At 43.9% G+C, this 17,909-nt stretch overlaps 1 protein-coding gene across 1 annotated transcript in view; it reads right to left on the reverse strand.

Moving 5' to 3' along the window:
- Positions 1 to 17,909, reverse strand: part of LOC137369758 (A disintegrin and metalloproteinase with thrombospondin motifs 12-like) — a 780,536-nt gene that overhangs the window by 443,804 nt on the left and 318,823 nt on the right. The window contains exon 4 of the mRNA XM_068031165.1: positions 8,402 to 8,598. Within this exon, the coding sequence (XP_067887266.1) occupies positions 8,402 to 8,598 (197 nt within the window). The remainder of the gene's footprint in view (positions 1 to 8,401; positions 8,599 to 17,909) is intronic.

Raw genomic sequence — 17,909 nt, forward strand, 5'->3', positions numbered from 1 at the left:
TTGCTGCATGTGGGGATCCGGGAACATTTGCAGTCCCCGGGACGAGCATATGTGCAGGAGGTGTGTCCAGCTGCAGCTCCTGGAAGCTTGGGTTTCAGAGCTGGAACGGCGGCTGGAAACACTGTAGAGCATCCGTGAGTCTGAGAGCATTGTGGATAGCACATATAGAGAGGTGGTCACACCGCAGCTGAAGGGACTTGAAGGAAGGGAATGGGTGACCATCAGGCAGTCCAAGAGAAACAGGCAGGTAGTTCAGGAGTCCCCTGGGGTCCCGCTTGCAAATCGGTATTCCATTTTGGAGGCTGATGAGGCTGGTTCCTCCAGGAAGTGCGGACAGAGCCAAGCTTCTGGCACTGCAAGCAGCCAGTCTGCACAGGAAAGGGGAAAGCGAGGAAGAGCAATAGTAGTGGGGATTCGAAAGTCAGGGAAACAGATAGGCGCTACTGTGGCCGTCAACGTGACTCCAGGATGGTGTGTTGCCTCCCTGGTGCCAGGGTCCGGGATGTCACTGAATGGCTGCAGGGCATCCTGAAGGGGGAGGGTGATAAGGCAGAGGTCATGGTACATGTTGATACCAATGACATAGGTAGAAAGAGAGATGAGGTCTTGCATCAAGAATTCAGGGAGTTAGGCAGTAGACTAAAAAGCAGGACCTCTCAGGTTGTAATCTCTGGATTATTCCCAGTGCCACGTGCTAGCGAGTGTAGAAATAGGAGAATAGCACAGGTGACTGCATTGCTTAAGAGTTGGTGCAGGAGGGAGGGATTTAGATTCCTGGACCAGTGGGACTGTTTCTGGGGGAGGTTGGACCTGTACAAGCGGGACGGTCTACATCTGAACCAGAGGGGGAATAATATCCTTGCTGGCGGGTTTGCGAGTGCTGTTGGGAGGAGTGTAAACTAATTTGGCAGGGGAAGGAGACGCAACTCCTAGCAGAATAGGGACACAGCTAAGCACAGGAAAGCAAACAAGTCAGAGGGAATACAGCAGAAGTAAGTTTCAAGGGAGTAAGACCAGGATGGAAGCCCTCTACTTTAATGCCAGGAGTATTGCAGGTAAACTGGATGAGTTAAGGGCAATGATTGACACGTGGAATTGTGATATCACGGAGACATGGTTGAGGGAGGGGCAGGATTGGCAGCTCAATATCCCGGGATATAGAATCTTCAGGCGAGACAGAGGAGGGGGCATTGCAATATTAGTTAAGGAGTCAGTTACTGCAGTAAGGAGAGATGATATCTTGGAGGGGGCATCAAATGAAGCTCTATGGGTAGAGTTTAGGAATAAAAAAGGGACAGCCACATTGCTAGGTGTTTATTATAGACCCCCAGATAGTTAGCGGGGAATTGAGGAGCAAATATGTGCGCAATTTGCAGAGATGTGTAAAAATAATAGGGTAATTATATTAGGTGATTTCAACTTTCCCAACATTAATTGGGATCGTCATTGTGGAGTGGAGTTCTTGAAATGTATACAGGAGAACCTTTTAGCTCAATATGTAGAGGATCCAACAAGGGAGGGTGCAGTGCTGGACCTCTTCCTGGGGAATGAAGCCGGACAGGTGGTTGATGTGTTGGTGGGGGTGCATTTTGGTGATAGCAACCATAACATGGTACAATTTAAGCTTGTTATGGAGAAAGAAATAGACAAGTTGCAAACAAAGGTTTTGGATTGGGGGAGAGCGAATTTTAGTAAAATAAGGCAGGATCTGGCCAAGGTAGACTGGAAAGAGTTACTTGTCGGGAAATCTACAGAAGAGCAGTGGGGGGCATTCAAAAAGGAAATGGGGAGGGTACAGGCCCAACATGTTCCCTCTAGAGTAATAGGTAGGAGCAACAAGCCCAGAGAACCATGGATGACCAGAAACATTCAGGGTATGATGAGAAGGAAAAGAGAGGATTTTAGCAAATACAAGGAGAGCAAATCAACGGAAGCATTAGTGGAGTACAGAAAGTGTAGGATGGAGCTTAAGAAAGCAATTAGGAGAGCAAAGAGGGGATATGAGAAAGCTCTGGCTGGTAAAAGTAGGGAAAATCCCAAGATATTCTATAAGTATATCAATGGGAAGAGGATAACCAGGGAAAGAGTAGGACCCAATAGGGACCAAGGGGGAAATTTGTGGGTGGAGCCAGAGGACATTGGTAGGGTGTTGAATGAATACTTCACATCTGTCTTCACACAAGAGAATGAGGATGTAGAAATGGAAATTAGAGAGAGAAACTGTGAGATTCTTGAGCAAATTGTCATAGGAAGTGACAAGGTATTGGAGGTTTTGGAAGGCAGAAAAGTGGACAAATCTCCAGGTCCGGATGATTTGTGTCCCAGGATGCTGTGGGAAGCGAGGGTGGAGATTGCAGGGGCTCTGACCCTAATTTTTAGTTCCTCTCTGGCTACGGGGAAGGTGCCAGAGGACTGGTGAACAGCTAATGCAAGCTAATCCCACTATTTAAGAAAAGTTGTAGAGATAAGCCAGGGAACTACAGACCAGTGACTCTCCCGTCAGTGGGAGGGAAACTATTGAAGAAAATTCTGAAGGAGAGAATCTATCACCACTTGGAGAGGCAAAATTTGATTAGGAATAGTCAGCATGGCTTTGTCAGAGGGAGGTCATGCCTAACAAATCTGATTGAATTTTTTGAGCATGTGACCAGGTGGGTAGATGAGGGTAGTGCAGTTGATGTAGTTTAAATAGATTTCAGCAAAGCCTTTGATAAGGTCCGACGTGATAAGGAGACTTATCAAAAAAGCAAATGCACTTGATAAGGTGGATTCAAAATTGGCTTAGCTGTAGGAGACAGAGAGTGATGACAGATGGCTGTTTTAGTGACTGGAAGCCAGTGTCCAGTGGCGCACCACAGGGGTCTGTGCTGGGTCCCCTATTGTTTGTCATTTATATAAACGACATTGATGACTATGTGGGGGGTAGGATCAGTAAGTTCGCGGATGACACAAAGATTGGCCGAGTGGTTAACAGTGAGGTGGAGTGTCTTAGGTTACAGGAAGATATAGATGGGATGGTCAAATGGGCAGAAAAGTGGCAGATGGAATTTAATGCTGAAAAGTGAGGTGATACACGTTGGAAGGAGTAATGTGACACGGAAGTATTCAATGAATGGCCTGACACTGGGAAGTTCCGAGGAACAAAAGGACCTTGGCGTGTTTGTCCATAGATTTCTGAAGGCAGAAGGGCAGGTCAATAGGGTGGTGAAAAAGGCATATGGGACACTTGCCTTTATCAATCAAGGCATAGATTACAAAAGCAGGGAGGTCATGTTGGAGTTGTATAGAACTTTGGTAAGGCCACAGCTGGAGTACTGTGTGCAATTCTGGTCGCCACATTATAGGAAGGATGCGATTGCTTTGCAGGGGTTGCAGAGGCGATTCACCAGGATGTTGCCTGGGATGGAACATTTAAGCTATGAAGAGAGACTGGGTAGGCTAGGGTTGTTTCCTTAGAGCAGAGAAGTCTGAGGGGTGACCTGATCGAGGTGTACAAGATTATGAGGGGCATGGACACGGTGGATAGGGAGCAGCTGTTCCCCTTCGTTGAAGGGTCAGTTACGAGGGGTCACAAATTTAAGGTGAGGGATGGGAGGTTTAAGGGGGATTTGAGGAAGAACTTTTTTACGCAGAGGGTCTGGAATGCCCTGCCTGGGAGGGTGGTAGAGGCAGGTTGCCTCACATCCTTTAAAAAGTACCTGGATGAGCACTTGGCATGTCATAACATTCAAGGCTATGGGCCAAGTGCTGGCAAATGGGATTAGGTAGACAGGTCAGGTGTTTTAATGCATTGGTGCTGACTGTGTGTCTGACTGTGTGTGTGACTGACTGTGTGTGTGACACCACTCAGTTGAAGGGCAATTGGGGTTGGGCAATAAATGCTGAACTTGCCAGAGACACCCACATTTCACAAATACAAAAAAAACCCCCGAATTCTGTACTGGACTCTCAACCTAGAGGAAATGGTCAATTATTGAGCAAAACTGACTTCTGATTTGAACAGGCAGAACTCTTTGGTAAGATAAAGAGTGAAGAACAATGATATTTCAAAGAGGACAAAAATGAAACAAAGTAGCAAGCCGGAACTTTTGAGAAATAAGTCCAATATTTTGTCCATAAATTTTCAATCCCTCAGCTCTTGCCAGCATTTAACATCTAAGATTAACACATTCATTACCTGCCTGTTTGAGAAAATAATTAACATTTCTTTACTCTCCAATCCCTTTCCCTTTTTTGATTCAATCAAAAGCCCTTCAGCCTTTTGGGCTAGATTTTCAACCTATGCAGGATGCCTTTTTTTAAAAAAATACGTTCTTGGGATGTGGATGGGGTTGAAAAGGCTGCATTTATTGCATTGTTAAGCTCAAGTGAGGAGCATCCAAACCACCACCCCCAGAACCCCAAACTGTATATTTCTATCTCTCAATTCTCTAGCTAACACTTTTTTTTCATTCGTTCATGGGATGTTGGTGTCGCTGGCCAGGACAGCATTTATTGCCCATCCGTAATTGCCCTTGAGAAGGTGGTGGTGAACAGCCTGCTTGAACTGCTGCAGTCCTTGGGGTGTAAGTACACCAACAGTGCTGTTAGGAAGGAAGTTCCACGATTTTGACCCAGCGACAGTGAAGGAACAGTGACATAATTCCAAGTCAGGATGGTGTGTGGCTTGGAGGGGAACTTGCAGGTGGTGGTGTTCCCATGCATCTGCTGACCTTATCTTTCTAGGTGGTAGAGGTCGCAGGTTTGGAAGGTGCTGTCAAAGGAGCAGTGGTGAGTTGCTGCACTGCATCTTGTAGATGGTACACACTGCTGCCACTGTGCGCTGGTGGTGGAGGGAGTGAATGTTTGTGGATGGGGTGCCAATCAAGTGGTCTGCTTTGTCCTGGATGGTATTGAGCTTCACTCATCCAGGTAAGTGGAGAGTATTCCATCACACTCCTGACTTTGCCTTGTAGATGGTGGACAGGCTTTGGGTAGTCAGGAGGTGAGTTACTCACCGCAGAACTCCCAGCCTCTGACCTGCTCTTGTAGCCATGGTATTTATATGGCTAGTCCAGTTCAGTTTCTGGTTAATGGTAATGCCATCAAATGTCAAGGGGAGATGGTTAGATTCTCTTGTCTGAGATGGTCATTGGTCATTGCCCGGCACTTGTGTGGCACGAATGTTACTTGCCACTTATCAGCCCAAGCCTGGATGTTGTGCAGTTCTTGCTGCATCTGGACACGGACTGCTTCATTATCTGATGTCCTGCAGAGCAATACCCTGGGTATCTTGGATACCAGTCCAGTGACAATACCAGTAGGCTACCAGTTCCCATCTTCTTTAATCAATGATGCTTCATCAATGACCTTTCCTCCATCATAGGATCAGAAGTGGGGATGTTCTCTGAAGATTGCACAATGTTCAGCACCATTTGCGACTCCTCAAACACTGAAGCAGTCCGTGCAGAAATGCAGCCAGACCTGGACAATATCCAGGCTTGCGCTGATAAGTGGCAAGTAACATTTGCACCACCCAAGTGCCAGGCAATGACCATCTCCAAGAGAGAATCTAACCATTTCCCCTTGACATTCAATGGCATTACAATCACTGAATCCCCCACTATCAACATCCTGGGGGTTACCATTGACCAGAAACTGAACTGGAGTAGCCATATAAATACCATGGCTACAAGAGCAGGTCAGAGGCTAGGAATCCTGCAGCAAGTAACTGACCACCTGACTCCCCCAAAGCCTGTCCACCATCTACAAGGCACAAATCAGGAGTGCGATGGAATACTCTCCATTTGCCTGGATGGGTGCAGCTCCAACAACACTCAAGAAGCTCGACACCATCCAGGACAAAGCGGCCTGCTTGATTGGCATGCCATTCACAAACATTCACTCCCTTCACCACAGATGCATAGTGGCAGAATGGCGTACCATCTACAAGATGCACAGCAGCAACTCACCAAGGCAGCAAATGGATGGGAACACCACCACCTGCAAGTTCCCTTCCAAGTCACACCATCCTGACTTGGAACTATATCGCTGTTCCTCCACTGACACTGGATCAAAATCCTGAAACTCCCTTCCTAACAGCACTGTGGGTGGACCTACCCCACATGGACTGCAGCGGTTCAAAAAAGCACCTCACCATCACCACCTCAAGGGCAATTAGGGATGGGCAATAAATGCTGGCCTAGCCAGCGACACCCATATCCCACGAATGAATGTAAAAAATGAAGATGATTGAGCCTAGGACACTACCCTGAGGAACTCCTGCAGTGATGTCCTGGGACTGAGATGATAGACCTCTAACAACCACAACCATCTTCCTTTGTTCTAGGTATGACTCCAACCAGCGGGGCGTGTTCCCCCGATTCCCATTGACTCCAGTTTTGCTATGGCTCCTCGAAGCCATGCTCAGTCAAATGCCGCCTTGATATCAAGGGCAGTCACTCTCACTTCACCTCTTGATTTCAGCTCTTTTGTCCATGTTTGAACAAAGGCTCTAATGAGGTCAGCAGCTGATTGGCCCAGGTGGAAACTAAACTGAGCATCACTGAGCAATTTTTGATGAACAAATGCCACTTGATATCACTGTCGACAACCTCTTCCATCACTTTGCTGATGATCGAGATTAGACTTATAGGGCGGTAATTGGCTGGGTTGGATTTGTCCTGCTTTTTGTGTACAAGACATACCTGGGCAATTTTGCACATTGCCGAGGAGATGCCAGTGTTGTAGCTGTACTGGAACAGCTGGGCTAGGGGCGCGGCTAGTTCTGGAGCACAACTCTTCAGTATTATTGCCGGAATGTTATCAGGGCCTATAGCCTTTGTGGTATCTAGTGCCTTCAGCCATTTCTTGATAGCACATGATGCTGCGGACCTCAGGAGGAGGCCAATGGATGCAAATGCTTCAGCCTTGGCTTTTGTACTGATGTGCTGGGCTTCCCTTTCATTAAGGATGGGAATGTTTGCGGAGCTTCCTCCTCCTGTTAGTTGTTTAATTGTCCACTACCATTCATGACTGGACGTGGCAGGACTGCAGAGCTTGGATCTGATCCGTTGCTTGTGGGAACACTTAATCCTGTCTATCACATGCTGCTGCCGCTGTTTGGCATGCAAGCAGTCTTGTGTTGTAGCTTCATCAGGCTGACACCTCATTCTTAGATATGCCTGGTGCTGCACCTGGCATGCTCTCCTGCACTCTTCTTTGAACCATTGTGTGAGACACTTTACCAGTAGATGGAGAAGGCGGCATACTGCCACCTTCACAGAGCAACTAGAAATGGACAATAACTGTAACCTTGTCAGCCCTACCCAAATCCTAAGATCATTTTTTTTTAAAAAACAGGCAGCATTGAGTATGACCATGCGAACATATGAATTAGAAGCAGGAGTAGATATATGTGGAATATCTAGTCCAAATAAGCTGAAGGGCTTTTGTCATCCAAATGCATTTTTTTTGGGTGGAAGCTTTAGTAATGGTGGAAGATGCAGTAATTCCATTCATTGCCAAAGGCGAAAGTGAGACCAAAAAGATCAACAGATGAAGTAGGATTGAAGGTGGAAAGGCGAAAGATCGCAGCTGTCTTTCAGAGTTTCAAGCAAGCTAAAGAAACTGACACTAAAAGAACTGCCTTGGGTAAACTGAAAAATGTCATTGCCTCAATGAAAAGCAACAAAGAGACAAAGATGTTATATTTCAGTGACTAATGGTTGTGATGACAAATGTTCGTGAATGTATATTGGAATCGTAAGCAAAAAAGTGTTTGGGTTGTGTGATATGTGGAGGTGATCATGGAGAAGGAATAGAGTGGCTAAGAGGACAAAAATATAGGGATTCCCTAAGTTAATGTAAAAAGGGTGATACGATGGGTCATCAATGACAACACAGGTTGAGAAATTTAAAGTGAAACTGGGGAGCATGAACATAATTTAAACAAACAGAAAATGCTGGAAAATATACAACAAGTCAGTATCCATAAGCTAATACAGAACAGCCAGAGATTTTCCAGCAGATGTTGGAGCAGACATAAATTCTGTCTACCCCACTGACAGCCTATCACATCAACTGAAGGCGGGGGCTGGTGAATTAGTTTCTCCCACCAGAATTCTTATAGGTTCAGCTACCCAGCTCCCAGGGCTCTGGACACCTCAGTACATTGCCAACGGGATTGGCCTTTTAATAATGGGTCTATAAAGGTTTTGAGGGGTATGACCAGCACATCTTCGAATGGCTTGCCAGCACTCATCTTGCTCTCCCACAACCCTGTGATGGCATAGGCACCCACCAAGAGCAGAGGTGAGAGGCAGAACAGATCTGAGGATTTTCGTGAGCTTTATCTGTGTTGAAATCAGTATGTCATTGTACGTTTTCTAAGGAAAAGGATACAAAGTTTAATTAATCTTACCATATTTATGATGGTAAAGATGTACGACTGCACATTTTCACTGCCATGATATTCTATCATTTTGGTGTCAGCAACTACTAAAGTTTCAACCCATCGTTCTTTGCTGATTGATCGCTGCGAGATTCTGTGGCCTTTTCTATGACTCTCCTCCCATCTCTCTCTTTGTCTCTCTGGCTGCAGGATATTATTAACAGAATCTGTACAAATAAAGCAACATCTGCATAAGCAATATACTGCTTCTTTGACACATTTATATTCATTATATACAACAGCAGCTACACCTCAAAAGTATTTCATTGACTGTAATGCACTTTGGGACACTGTACGAAAGTGCTTCCATTTTTGTTAAATGTTTTGAGGACTTGGGTTTTAAAACTGAAAAGGATTCCATAGATGCTGGACTTTGTGTTTTTTTTTTAAAAAGAGGGGCTGAATGGTGAAATAAATGGTGGCCCGCCAGTGCGGGCCACACACCAACAAGCCACCACAATTCCAAGCGCGGCAGCTCATTTAAATAGTCGGCGTAGGTCACCCACACCCCCCACCCACCCAATCACGTGGAGGGGGCAGACTGTTCGTACCCTGCAATGAAGTCAGCTGCCTTTGCGCAGGCGCTGACACCATTTTAAAGGGCTATCAGTCCTACCGGGACATTTAAATATTTAAAGTGACATTGAATTTTAAAAAAACATTTCTTTCTCCCCACTCCCACCGCACCCCCCCCCCCCCCCCATATCAATTAAAATAATTATTTGCCCTTCACCTCCAAAACACTTACCTTCACAATCTTCCCACTTAAACTGCACAAACTTTGAACTATAACCCTTCCTGCCATCCCCTACGCCCATGACATTCATTTGACCTGGTCCCCCCTCCCACATTGAGAAATTTACCTCCTTCCCCCTCCCCACCAGTGTTACGCCTCATTTACCCAGATAGAGACCCGAAGGCATGGCGGTACCGGCCACCGGGGTGAAGTTCGTGGCAGGACTTCAGGAGGTGACAAGAGACTCATTTACTCAGGTAAGTTAATTTATTTAAATATTTAAATGGCAGTCCCGCTACGAGGCCTCGCCACTACCGGTAATATTGGGCCAGGCCCTGCTGGCATCGAAGTCCCTGGTTGGCATCATCCGGGTAATCTTCATGCACCCCTGCCACAGATCCCGATGCCAAGGGCTCTATAAAATCCAGCCTGAGGTCATCAGAAGGTCTTTTAGACCTGATTTGTAAACAACCCTTACTGGAAGTCACCTGTCTTCAGATAAGTACTCAGTGGGGGCTTTTTGACCTGGGAGGATATTTACAGAGAAGTGACAGGTCAAGATTAATAAAGGTCAGGAGGCTTGACTTGTGAGATACTGTTTTTGGTTTCGTTTTGCACCGTGAGGTGGGAAGTGGACAGTATTTTGAAAGGACTTTAAAAAAAATCAATCTGCCAATGACAAAACCCCATCTCAGCCTTTTCCATCTCTTTGAAAAGCCTGCCAGCTTTTCCATCTCTTTGAGAATCAAGTGTAAGAAATAAAGAAATTGATGCTGCATTTCTCCTAGAAAGCCTGCCAATCTGATCTTCAACATCACCTGAAAAGAACTGTTCTAGAAAGATCTCAATGACAGCCGACTATGCGTATTTGGGACGCTAGAATAAAGGGATACCTGACATCTTTCCACATCTCTTTTTTTCTTCAAGAATAAGCAAGTATTTGGCCAAAGTATTCTTTTTTTTGTCTTTTTTGGTAACAGAGCTCTAAACAGAAAATCTTTTTTTTTGGTTAACCTGTGTGTTAACCTAAGGTAAAAAGGGAACTTTCATATTTCAACCTGTTACTGCTTTGCTTTGTTACTGGTTATGACTTGTTTTATAATAAACTGACAATTTGGTTGTTTATTAAAGAAATCTGCTTGATGTATTTTATGCTAGGATAAAGAGTAGTCTATGATTGACCGTATCGGTAACTGGGTAAACATTTAAATATATGTTGTGACCTGTGGAGAAGTGGAACTAAAAAAGACAGTGCATTCCTCCCACCTTAGTCGTAATAACAATCTGAGGTTGTTCGAACACGATATAAATGCAAGTATTTTTTTCCTTCTTCCTTCCTTTCTTATTTTAACCCAACTCTCAGCAGAAATCAAAAAATGAAAATGCTTTCTCTACCCCTATGAAAGATTATTTAATAAATACTACATTTATAGCCTGCTCCTTACATGTAAGAAGGTATGTCAGAGCACTTCACAATCGGAGGAAAAGGCTGCTGTGGATTTGAATATGGGGAAAATAGGAATGGCAGTATATCCAAGTCAAAAGAAAAAATTGCAATTTCACTGGGTTAGACAGTCAGGTCTGAACTTTTTTTCTCAGAAACTTTATTCCTTCTCTGAACCCTATGGAACCTCATTGACACTCTCAGGGGACAATGGTACGAAGAAGCTGAAAGGTTATTCCACAGGGGACATCTGGTAGCTCACAAGAAGTTGGCAAGTCTCCCTATATTTGTGATAATTGGTTCTTCAATAGTTTGCAAAGTTTTACATAAAGTATCTGGGAGAAACTATTATCTGGCCCAGTCTTTGGGTCGCCCTAATTGTAGTATGCATGTTGGCCTCTTCAGCATCATCACTGTATATTATTGGCTCATCTCTAGCAGAAATCTGTTTTTTAAGTATCTTGGGGTTCAGTTTCTGAGGGAGTACTCCAGACTCATCTGACAACTTTGGCAGAGGAGCCATTGAAACCTTAGACAAATGGCATGAACAAGTTTTGTAAGACTCCTAGGTCTCTTGCAACTTCATCCGTAGCTCCTTCAACACCATTCATGAAGTACATGTGTCACACATTTTTCTTTCCCCTGTGCAATATAGTTGCTGGCTTACGATTTCATCTGCCATTGTTTTCAACACTCATGAATATTTTGTCCAACTAATTCTGTAATTTTTCTCATATTGCTTCTTTTCCACAGGGAGAGTGATGAAAGTTTTAACCTGGGCAAAAGAGACTTCTGTCACTTGTACTGTGCAGCAGACTGAGGAATGGCGGAAATTATATATGTTGTCAAAGGTAGCTTGAAGGATTTAATTGTGTATAGATTTATCACAGTCATCACAGATGAGTCAAATTTTCCTCCATCTTTACATCAGGAAGACCGTAGCCATTATTCTCAGCACCAGCTGCAAACTCTGTTTCCTTGTCTTGATCCTATTTCCTTCCCTGGTCTGCTCAGATTGAACCAAAACCTGTTCAGCCAAGAACTGAGCTTCAAACCCTACATCCTATCTGTCATCAAGACCACGTATTTCCACCTGCACAACACTGCATGTCTCTACCCTTAACTCAGCCCCACTGCCACAGAGCCTTTATCTATACTTTTATTAGCTCTAAATTTGATTTCTCCAATGAATGCCAAGCTTTCATATAATTCCATCTTGACCAGAACTCATCTGCCCGTAGAATCAGACATTTTATGGCACAGAAAGAGGCCACTTTGCCCATCATATCTGCGCTGGCCGAAAAATGACACACCCTGTCGAATATCACCTTCCAGCATTTGGTCCATAGTCCTGCAAGTTACCACAATTGAGGTGCATATCCAGGTGCCTTTTAAATGAATTGAGGGTTTCTGCCTCAACTACCCCTTCAGGCAGTGAGTTCCAGACCCCTACCACCCTCTGGGTGAAAACATTTTTCCTTATCTCCCTTCTAATCTTTCTACCAATGACATTAAATCTATGCCCCCTAGTCACTGACCTCTCTGTGAAGGTAAATAGGCCCTTCACATTCACTCTATCCAGGCCCCTCACAATTTTGCACATTTCAATCAAATCTCCTCGCAGCCTCCTCTGTTCCAAGGAAAGCAATCACAGCCTATCCAATCTTTCCTCATAGCTGCATTTTTCCAGGTTTGGCAACATCCTCATAAATCTCTAGTCACTCTGTAATGAGGTGACCAGAACTGCACACAGTACTCAAGTTGTGGCCTAACAAATGATTCATATAGTTCCAGCATAACCTCCCTGCTCTTATATTCTATACCTTGGCTAATGAAGGAAAAGATTCCATATGCATTCTTAACCACCTTATCGACCTGTCCTGTTACCTTCAGGGATCTGTCGACATTTACTCCAAGGTCCCTCACTTCCTCTACACATCTCATTATTCTCCCGTTAATTGTGTATTCCTTTGCCTTGTTTGACCTCCCCAAATGCATCACCTCACACTTCTCCAAGTTGAATTCCATTTGCCACTTTTCTGCCCACCGGAGCAGTGCATTGATATTGTCCTGCAGTCTACAGCTATCCACTTCACTATCAACCACACTGCCAATTTTTGTGGCATCTGAAAACTTTTTGATCATGCCCCCTACATTCATATCCTGCCCCACAACAAGTCATAATCACCCATTGCTTCTATCCTCAATAACCCATTTTGGTCCCCTATCCCTCAATGTATTGTATTTGAAATCCCCATCTTCTTTATCTTCAAATTTATTTAGATGAGGGAAGATGGGAGGAGGCTTGAGTGGAGCATAAACACCAGCATGGACTGGTTGGGCCAAATGACCTGTTTCTGTGCGGTATAGCCTATGTAATCCTATGTAATTCTCCACGGTCTCACTCTGTCCTATCTCTGAATCCTTGTCCTATCTTCTGTCCCACCTCCCTCTACTTTTGGTTGGTGTTGTCATCAACATCACCACTGTAGGCAGAGGTATTCCAAGCCAGGTTCAAGGAGAAGGTATAACCCTAGTCAGCTAGTGCTGTAGGATAAGGTAAAATGCAACTCATCATGCAAAAATACAGCTGCAAATATCATCAGTAACTACTACAGATACTGTTATATGAAAGGCAAAAGAAACTGAACCTTAAATGAAGCACTAAACTTTCAATCTCATATTTCAGAATCAAACTCTTAAAGGCGACAGCAGAACTTCCAGCAACATCTGTTTCACACAAATGAGCAACACTGAAAAAGTTAACTGGAGCATGGTAGTTGAATTGTATTACTGGATGAATAATCCAGAGGTTCAGACTAAGAATCCAAAGAACGTGAGTTCAAATTCCGCCAAAAGACAGAAAAAGCATTCTAAGAATAATAGAAAACCAAGATGCAAAAGGGAGGGAGAAACTTAAAACAATCACTATCACTAGAGAAAAAGCACTAGAAACACTAATTAGACTAAAGGCTGACATGTCCCCTGGACCTGATGACCTGCATTCTAGGGTTTTAAAAGAAGTGGCGGCAGAGATAGGGGATGCATTGGTTGTAAACTTCCAAAATTCCCTCAATTCTGGAAAGGTCCCGGCAGATCAGAAAACCACAAATGTAACACCTCTATTCATGAAAGAAGGGAGACAGAAAGCAGGAAATTATAGGCCAGTTAGCTTAGCATCTGTCATTGGGAAAATGCCAGAATCCGTTATAAAGGAAGTAGGAGCAGGACGTTTAGAAAATCATGATGCAATCAGGCAGAGTCAACATAGTTTTATGAAAGGGAAATCGTGTTTGACAAATTTATTAGAGTTCTTTGAGGATGTAACAAGCAGGGTGGGTAAAGGAGAACCAGTAGATGTAGTGTATTTGGATTTCCAAAAGACATTTGATAAGGTACCACAAAAAAGGTTACTGCACAAGAGCTCATGGTGTTGGGGGTAATATATTAGCATGGATAGAGGATTGGCTAACTAACAGGAAACAAAGAGTTGGGATAAATAGGGCATTTTCAGGTTGGTAAACGGTAACTCACGAGAAGGCGGTGGTGTAGTGGTAACGTCACTGGACTAATAATCCAGAGACCAGGCTAGTGCTCTGGGGCATGGTTTTGAATCCCACTATGGCAGATGGTGAAATTTGAATTCAATTAATAAATCTGGAATTAAAAGTTAGTCTAATGGTGACCATGAAACTATTGTCGATTGTTGTAAAAACCCATCTGGTTCACTCATGTCCTTTAGGGAAGGAAATCTGCCATCCTTACCTGGTCTGGCCTACATGTGACTCCAGACCCACAGCAATGTGGTTGACTCTGAAATGGCCTCGCAAGCCACTCAGTTCAAGGGCAATTAAGGATAGGCAATAAATGCTGACCTAGTCAGCGATGCCCACATCCCACAATGGAATAAAAAAAACGTAGTCGAGTGACACAGGGATCAGCACTAGCGCCTCAACTACTTACAATTTATATCAATGACTTGGATGAAAGAATGGATAGGCACCACCATGTTGCATGTAGATATTTGAATAAATTATTGACTTAGCCACAGGCATAGGGGCAATTAATCTGTATATAAAGTATACAGCCTACATAATGCCATCAAAACACAGTCTGATTTAAAACACATTTTTCCCTATAAAGTAGCTAAGCATTCAAACATCAATGGAGAGCAGCACAACAGTATTAACAATCAAAACATCCACAAGGAATCACTTTGAGAACTATCTGGTTGATGCTTGTTTACATATTGCAACTGTAACAATGAGCACAAAGGACTTCAATGTAGCTGTGGCTTTGAGGTGCATTTGGAATTGAAATCATTAAAGTGAGTTGAATGTATTCTCATACGACGTACGAATTAGGAGCAGGAGTAGGCCACTCGGCCCCTCGAGCCTGCTCCACCATTCAACAAGATCACGGCTGATCTGATTGTAACCTCAACTCCACATTCCCGCCTACCCCCGACAACCTTTCACCCACTTGCTTTTCAAGGTACTATCGACCTCAGCCTTAAAAATATTCAAACACTCTGCCTCCACTGCCTTTTGAGGAAGAGAGTTCCAAAGACTCAAGACCCTCTGGAGAAAAAATGTCTCCTCATTTCTATCTTAAATGGGAGAACCCTTATTTTTAAACAGTGACCCCAGTTCAAGATTCTCCCACAAGAGGAGAAAATCCTTTCCACATCCACCCAGACAAGACCCCTCAGAATCTTATATGTTTTAAACAAGTCGCTTCTTATTCTTCTAAACTCCAGTGGATACAAACCTAGACTGTCCAACCTTTCCTCATAAGACAACCCAACCATTCCAGCTATTAGTCTGCTAAACCTTCTCTGAATTGCCTCCAACGCATTTACATCCTTCTTTAAATAAGGAGACCAGTACTGTACACAGTACTCCAGATGTGGTTTCACCTATGCCAAGTCTCATTGAAGCATAACTTCCCTACTTTTGTATTCAATTCCCCTCACGATAAACAATAATATTCTATTAGCTTCCCTAATTACTTGCTGAAACTGCATACTAACCTTTTGTGATTCATGCACTAGGACACCCAGATCGCTCTGCATCTCAGAGCTCTGCAATCTCTCACCATTTAGATAATATGCTTTTTTATTCTTCCTGCCAAAATGAGCAATTTTACATTTTCCCACATGATACTCCATTTGCCAGATCTTTGCTCACTCACTTATCCTATCTACTTCCCTTTGTAGCCTCCTTATGTCCTCTTCACAACTTACTTTCCTACGTATCTTTGTGTCAACAGCAAATCTAGCAACCATACCTTTGATCCTTTCATCCAAATCATTTATATAAATTGTTAAAAGTTGAGGCCCCAGCACTCATCCCTGCGGCACACCACTCATTACATCTTGCCAACCTGAAAATGACCCATTTATGCCTACTCTCTGTTTCCTGGCAGCGAGCCAATCCAATATGTTAGCCCCTACACCATGAGCTTTTATTTTCTGCAATAATCTTTGATGTGGCACCTTATCAAATGCCTTCTGGAAATCCAAGTCTACAGTACATCCACCGGTTCCCCGTTATCCACAGCACATGATACTTCTTCAAAGAATTCCAACAAATTGGTTAAACATGATTTTCCTTTCACAAAGTCATGTTGACTCTGCCTGATTAACTTGAATTTTTCTAAGTGCCCTGCTATAAGGTGTTTAATAATAGCTACTTACATTTTCCTAAGACAGATGTTAAGCTAACTGGCCTGTAGTTTCCTGCTTTCTGTCTCCCTCTCTTTTTGAATAAAGGAGTTACATTGGCTATTTTTCAATCTAATGGAACCTTCCTCGAATCAAGGGAATTTTGTAAAATTAAAACCCAAAGCATCAACTATCTCACCAGCCACTTCTTTTAAGACCATAGAATGAAGTCGATCAGGACCCAGGGACTTGTCAGCCTGCAGTTCCAACAATTTGGTCGGCACAACATCGTGGGCCGAAGGGCCTGTACTGTGCTGTACTGTTCTATGTTCTGCTACTTCCCTGGTAGTTGTAATTTTTTTGAGTTCCTCCCTCCCTTCCATTTCCTGATTTACAGCTTTTTTTTTTCAGATTAGATTAGATTAGAGATACAGCACTGAAACAGGCCCTTCGGCCCACCGAGTCTGTGCCGACCATCAACCACCCATTTATACTAATCCTACACTAATTCCATATTCCTACCAAACATCCCCACCTGTCCCTATATTTCCCTACCACCTACCTATACTAGTGACAATTTATAATGGCCAATTTACCTACCAACCTGCAAGTCTTTGGCTTGTGGGAGGAAACCGGAGCACCCGGAGAAAACCCACGCAGACACAGGGAGAACTTGCAAACTTCACACAGGCAGTACCCAGAATCGAACCCGGGTCCCTGCAGCTGTGAGGCTGCAGTGCTAACCACTGCGCCACTGTGCGCTATTTCTGGGATTTTACTTGTATTCTCTACAGTGAAGACCAAAGCAAAATACCTGTTAAATTCATGTGCCATCTCCTTATTTTCTAATATTAATTCCTCACACTCACTTTCTATAACATTCATAGAAACATAGAAAAATAGGAGCAGGAGTACGCCATTCAATATAATCATGGCTGATCATCCAAACTCAGTAACCTGTTCCCGCTTTCTCCCCATATCGCTTGATCCCATTGGCCCTAAGAAATATATCTGACTCTTTCTTGAATATATTTAATGATTTGGCCTCAACTGCTTTCTGTGGTAGAGAATTCCACAGGTTCACCGCTCTCTGGGTGAAGAAATCTCTCCTCAACTCAGCCTAAATGGCTTACCCCTTATCCTTAGACTGTGAGCTCTGGTCCTGGACTCATCCGCCATCGGGAACATCCTTCCTGCATCTAGTCTGTCCAGTCCTGTTAGAATTTTGTAGGTTTCAATGATATCCCCTCTCATTCTTCTAAACTCTAGTGAATGCAAGCCTAATCGACCCAATCTCTCTTCATATGTCAGTCCTGCCATCCCAGGAATCAGTCTGGTGAACCTTCGCTGCACTCCCTCCATTGCAAGAACATCGTTCCTCAGATAAGAAGACCAAAACTGCACACAATACTCCAGATGTGGTCTCACCAAGGCCTTGTATAATTACAGTAAGACATCCTTGCTCCTGTACTCGAATCCTCTCCCTATGAAGGCCAACATACCATTTGCCTTCTTAACTGCCTGCTGCACCTGCATGCTTACTTTCAGCGACTGGTGCACAAGGACACCCAGGTCTTGCTGCACCTCCCCTTTTCCCAATCTATCGCCGTTCAGATAATAATCTGCCTTTCTG

This window comes from Heterodontus francisci, chromosome 1 (assembly GCF_036365525.1).
Source record: "Heterodontus francisci isolate sHetFra1 chromosome 1, sHetFra1.hap1, whole genome shotgun sequence".
Lineage (NCBI taxonomy): Eukaryota > Metazoa > Chordata > Chondrichthyes > Heterodontiformes > Heterodontidae > Heterodontus > Heterodontus francisci.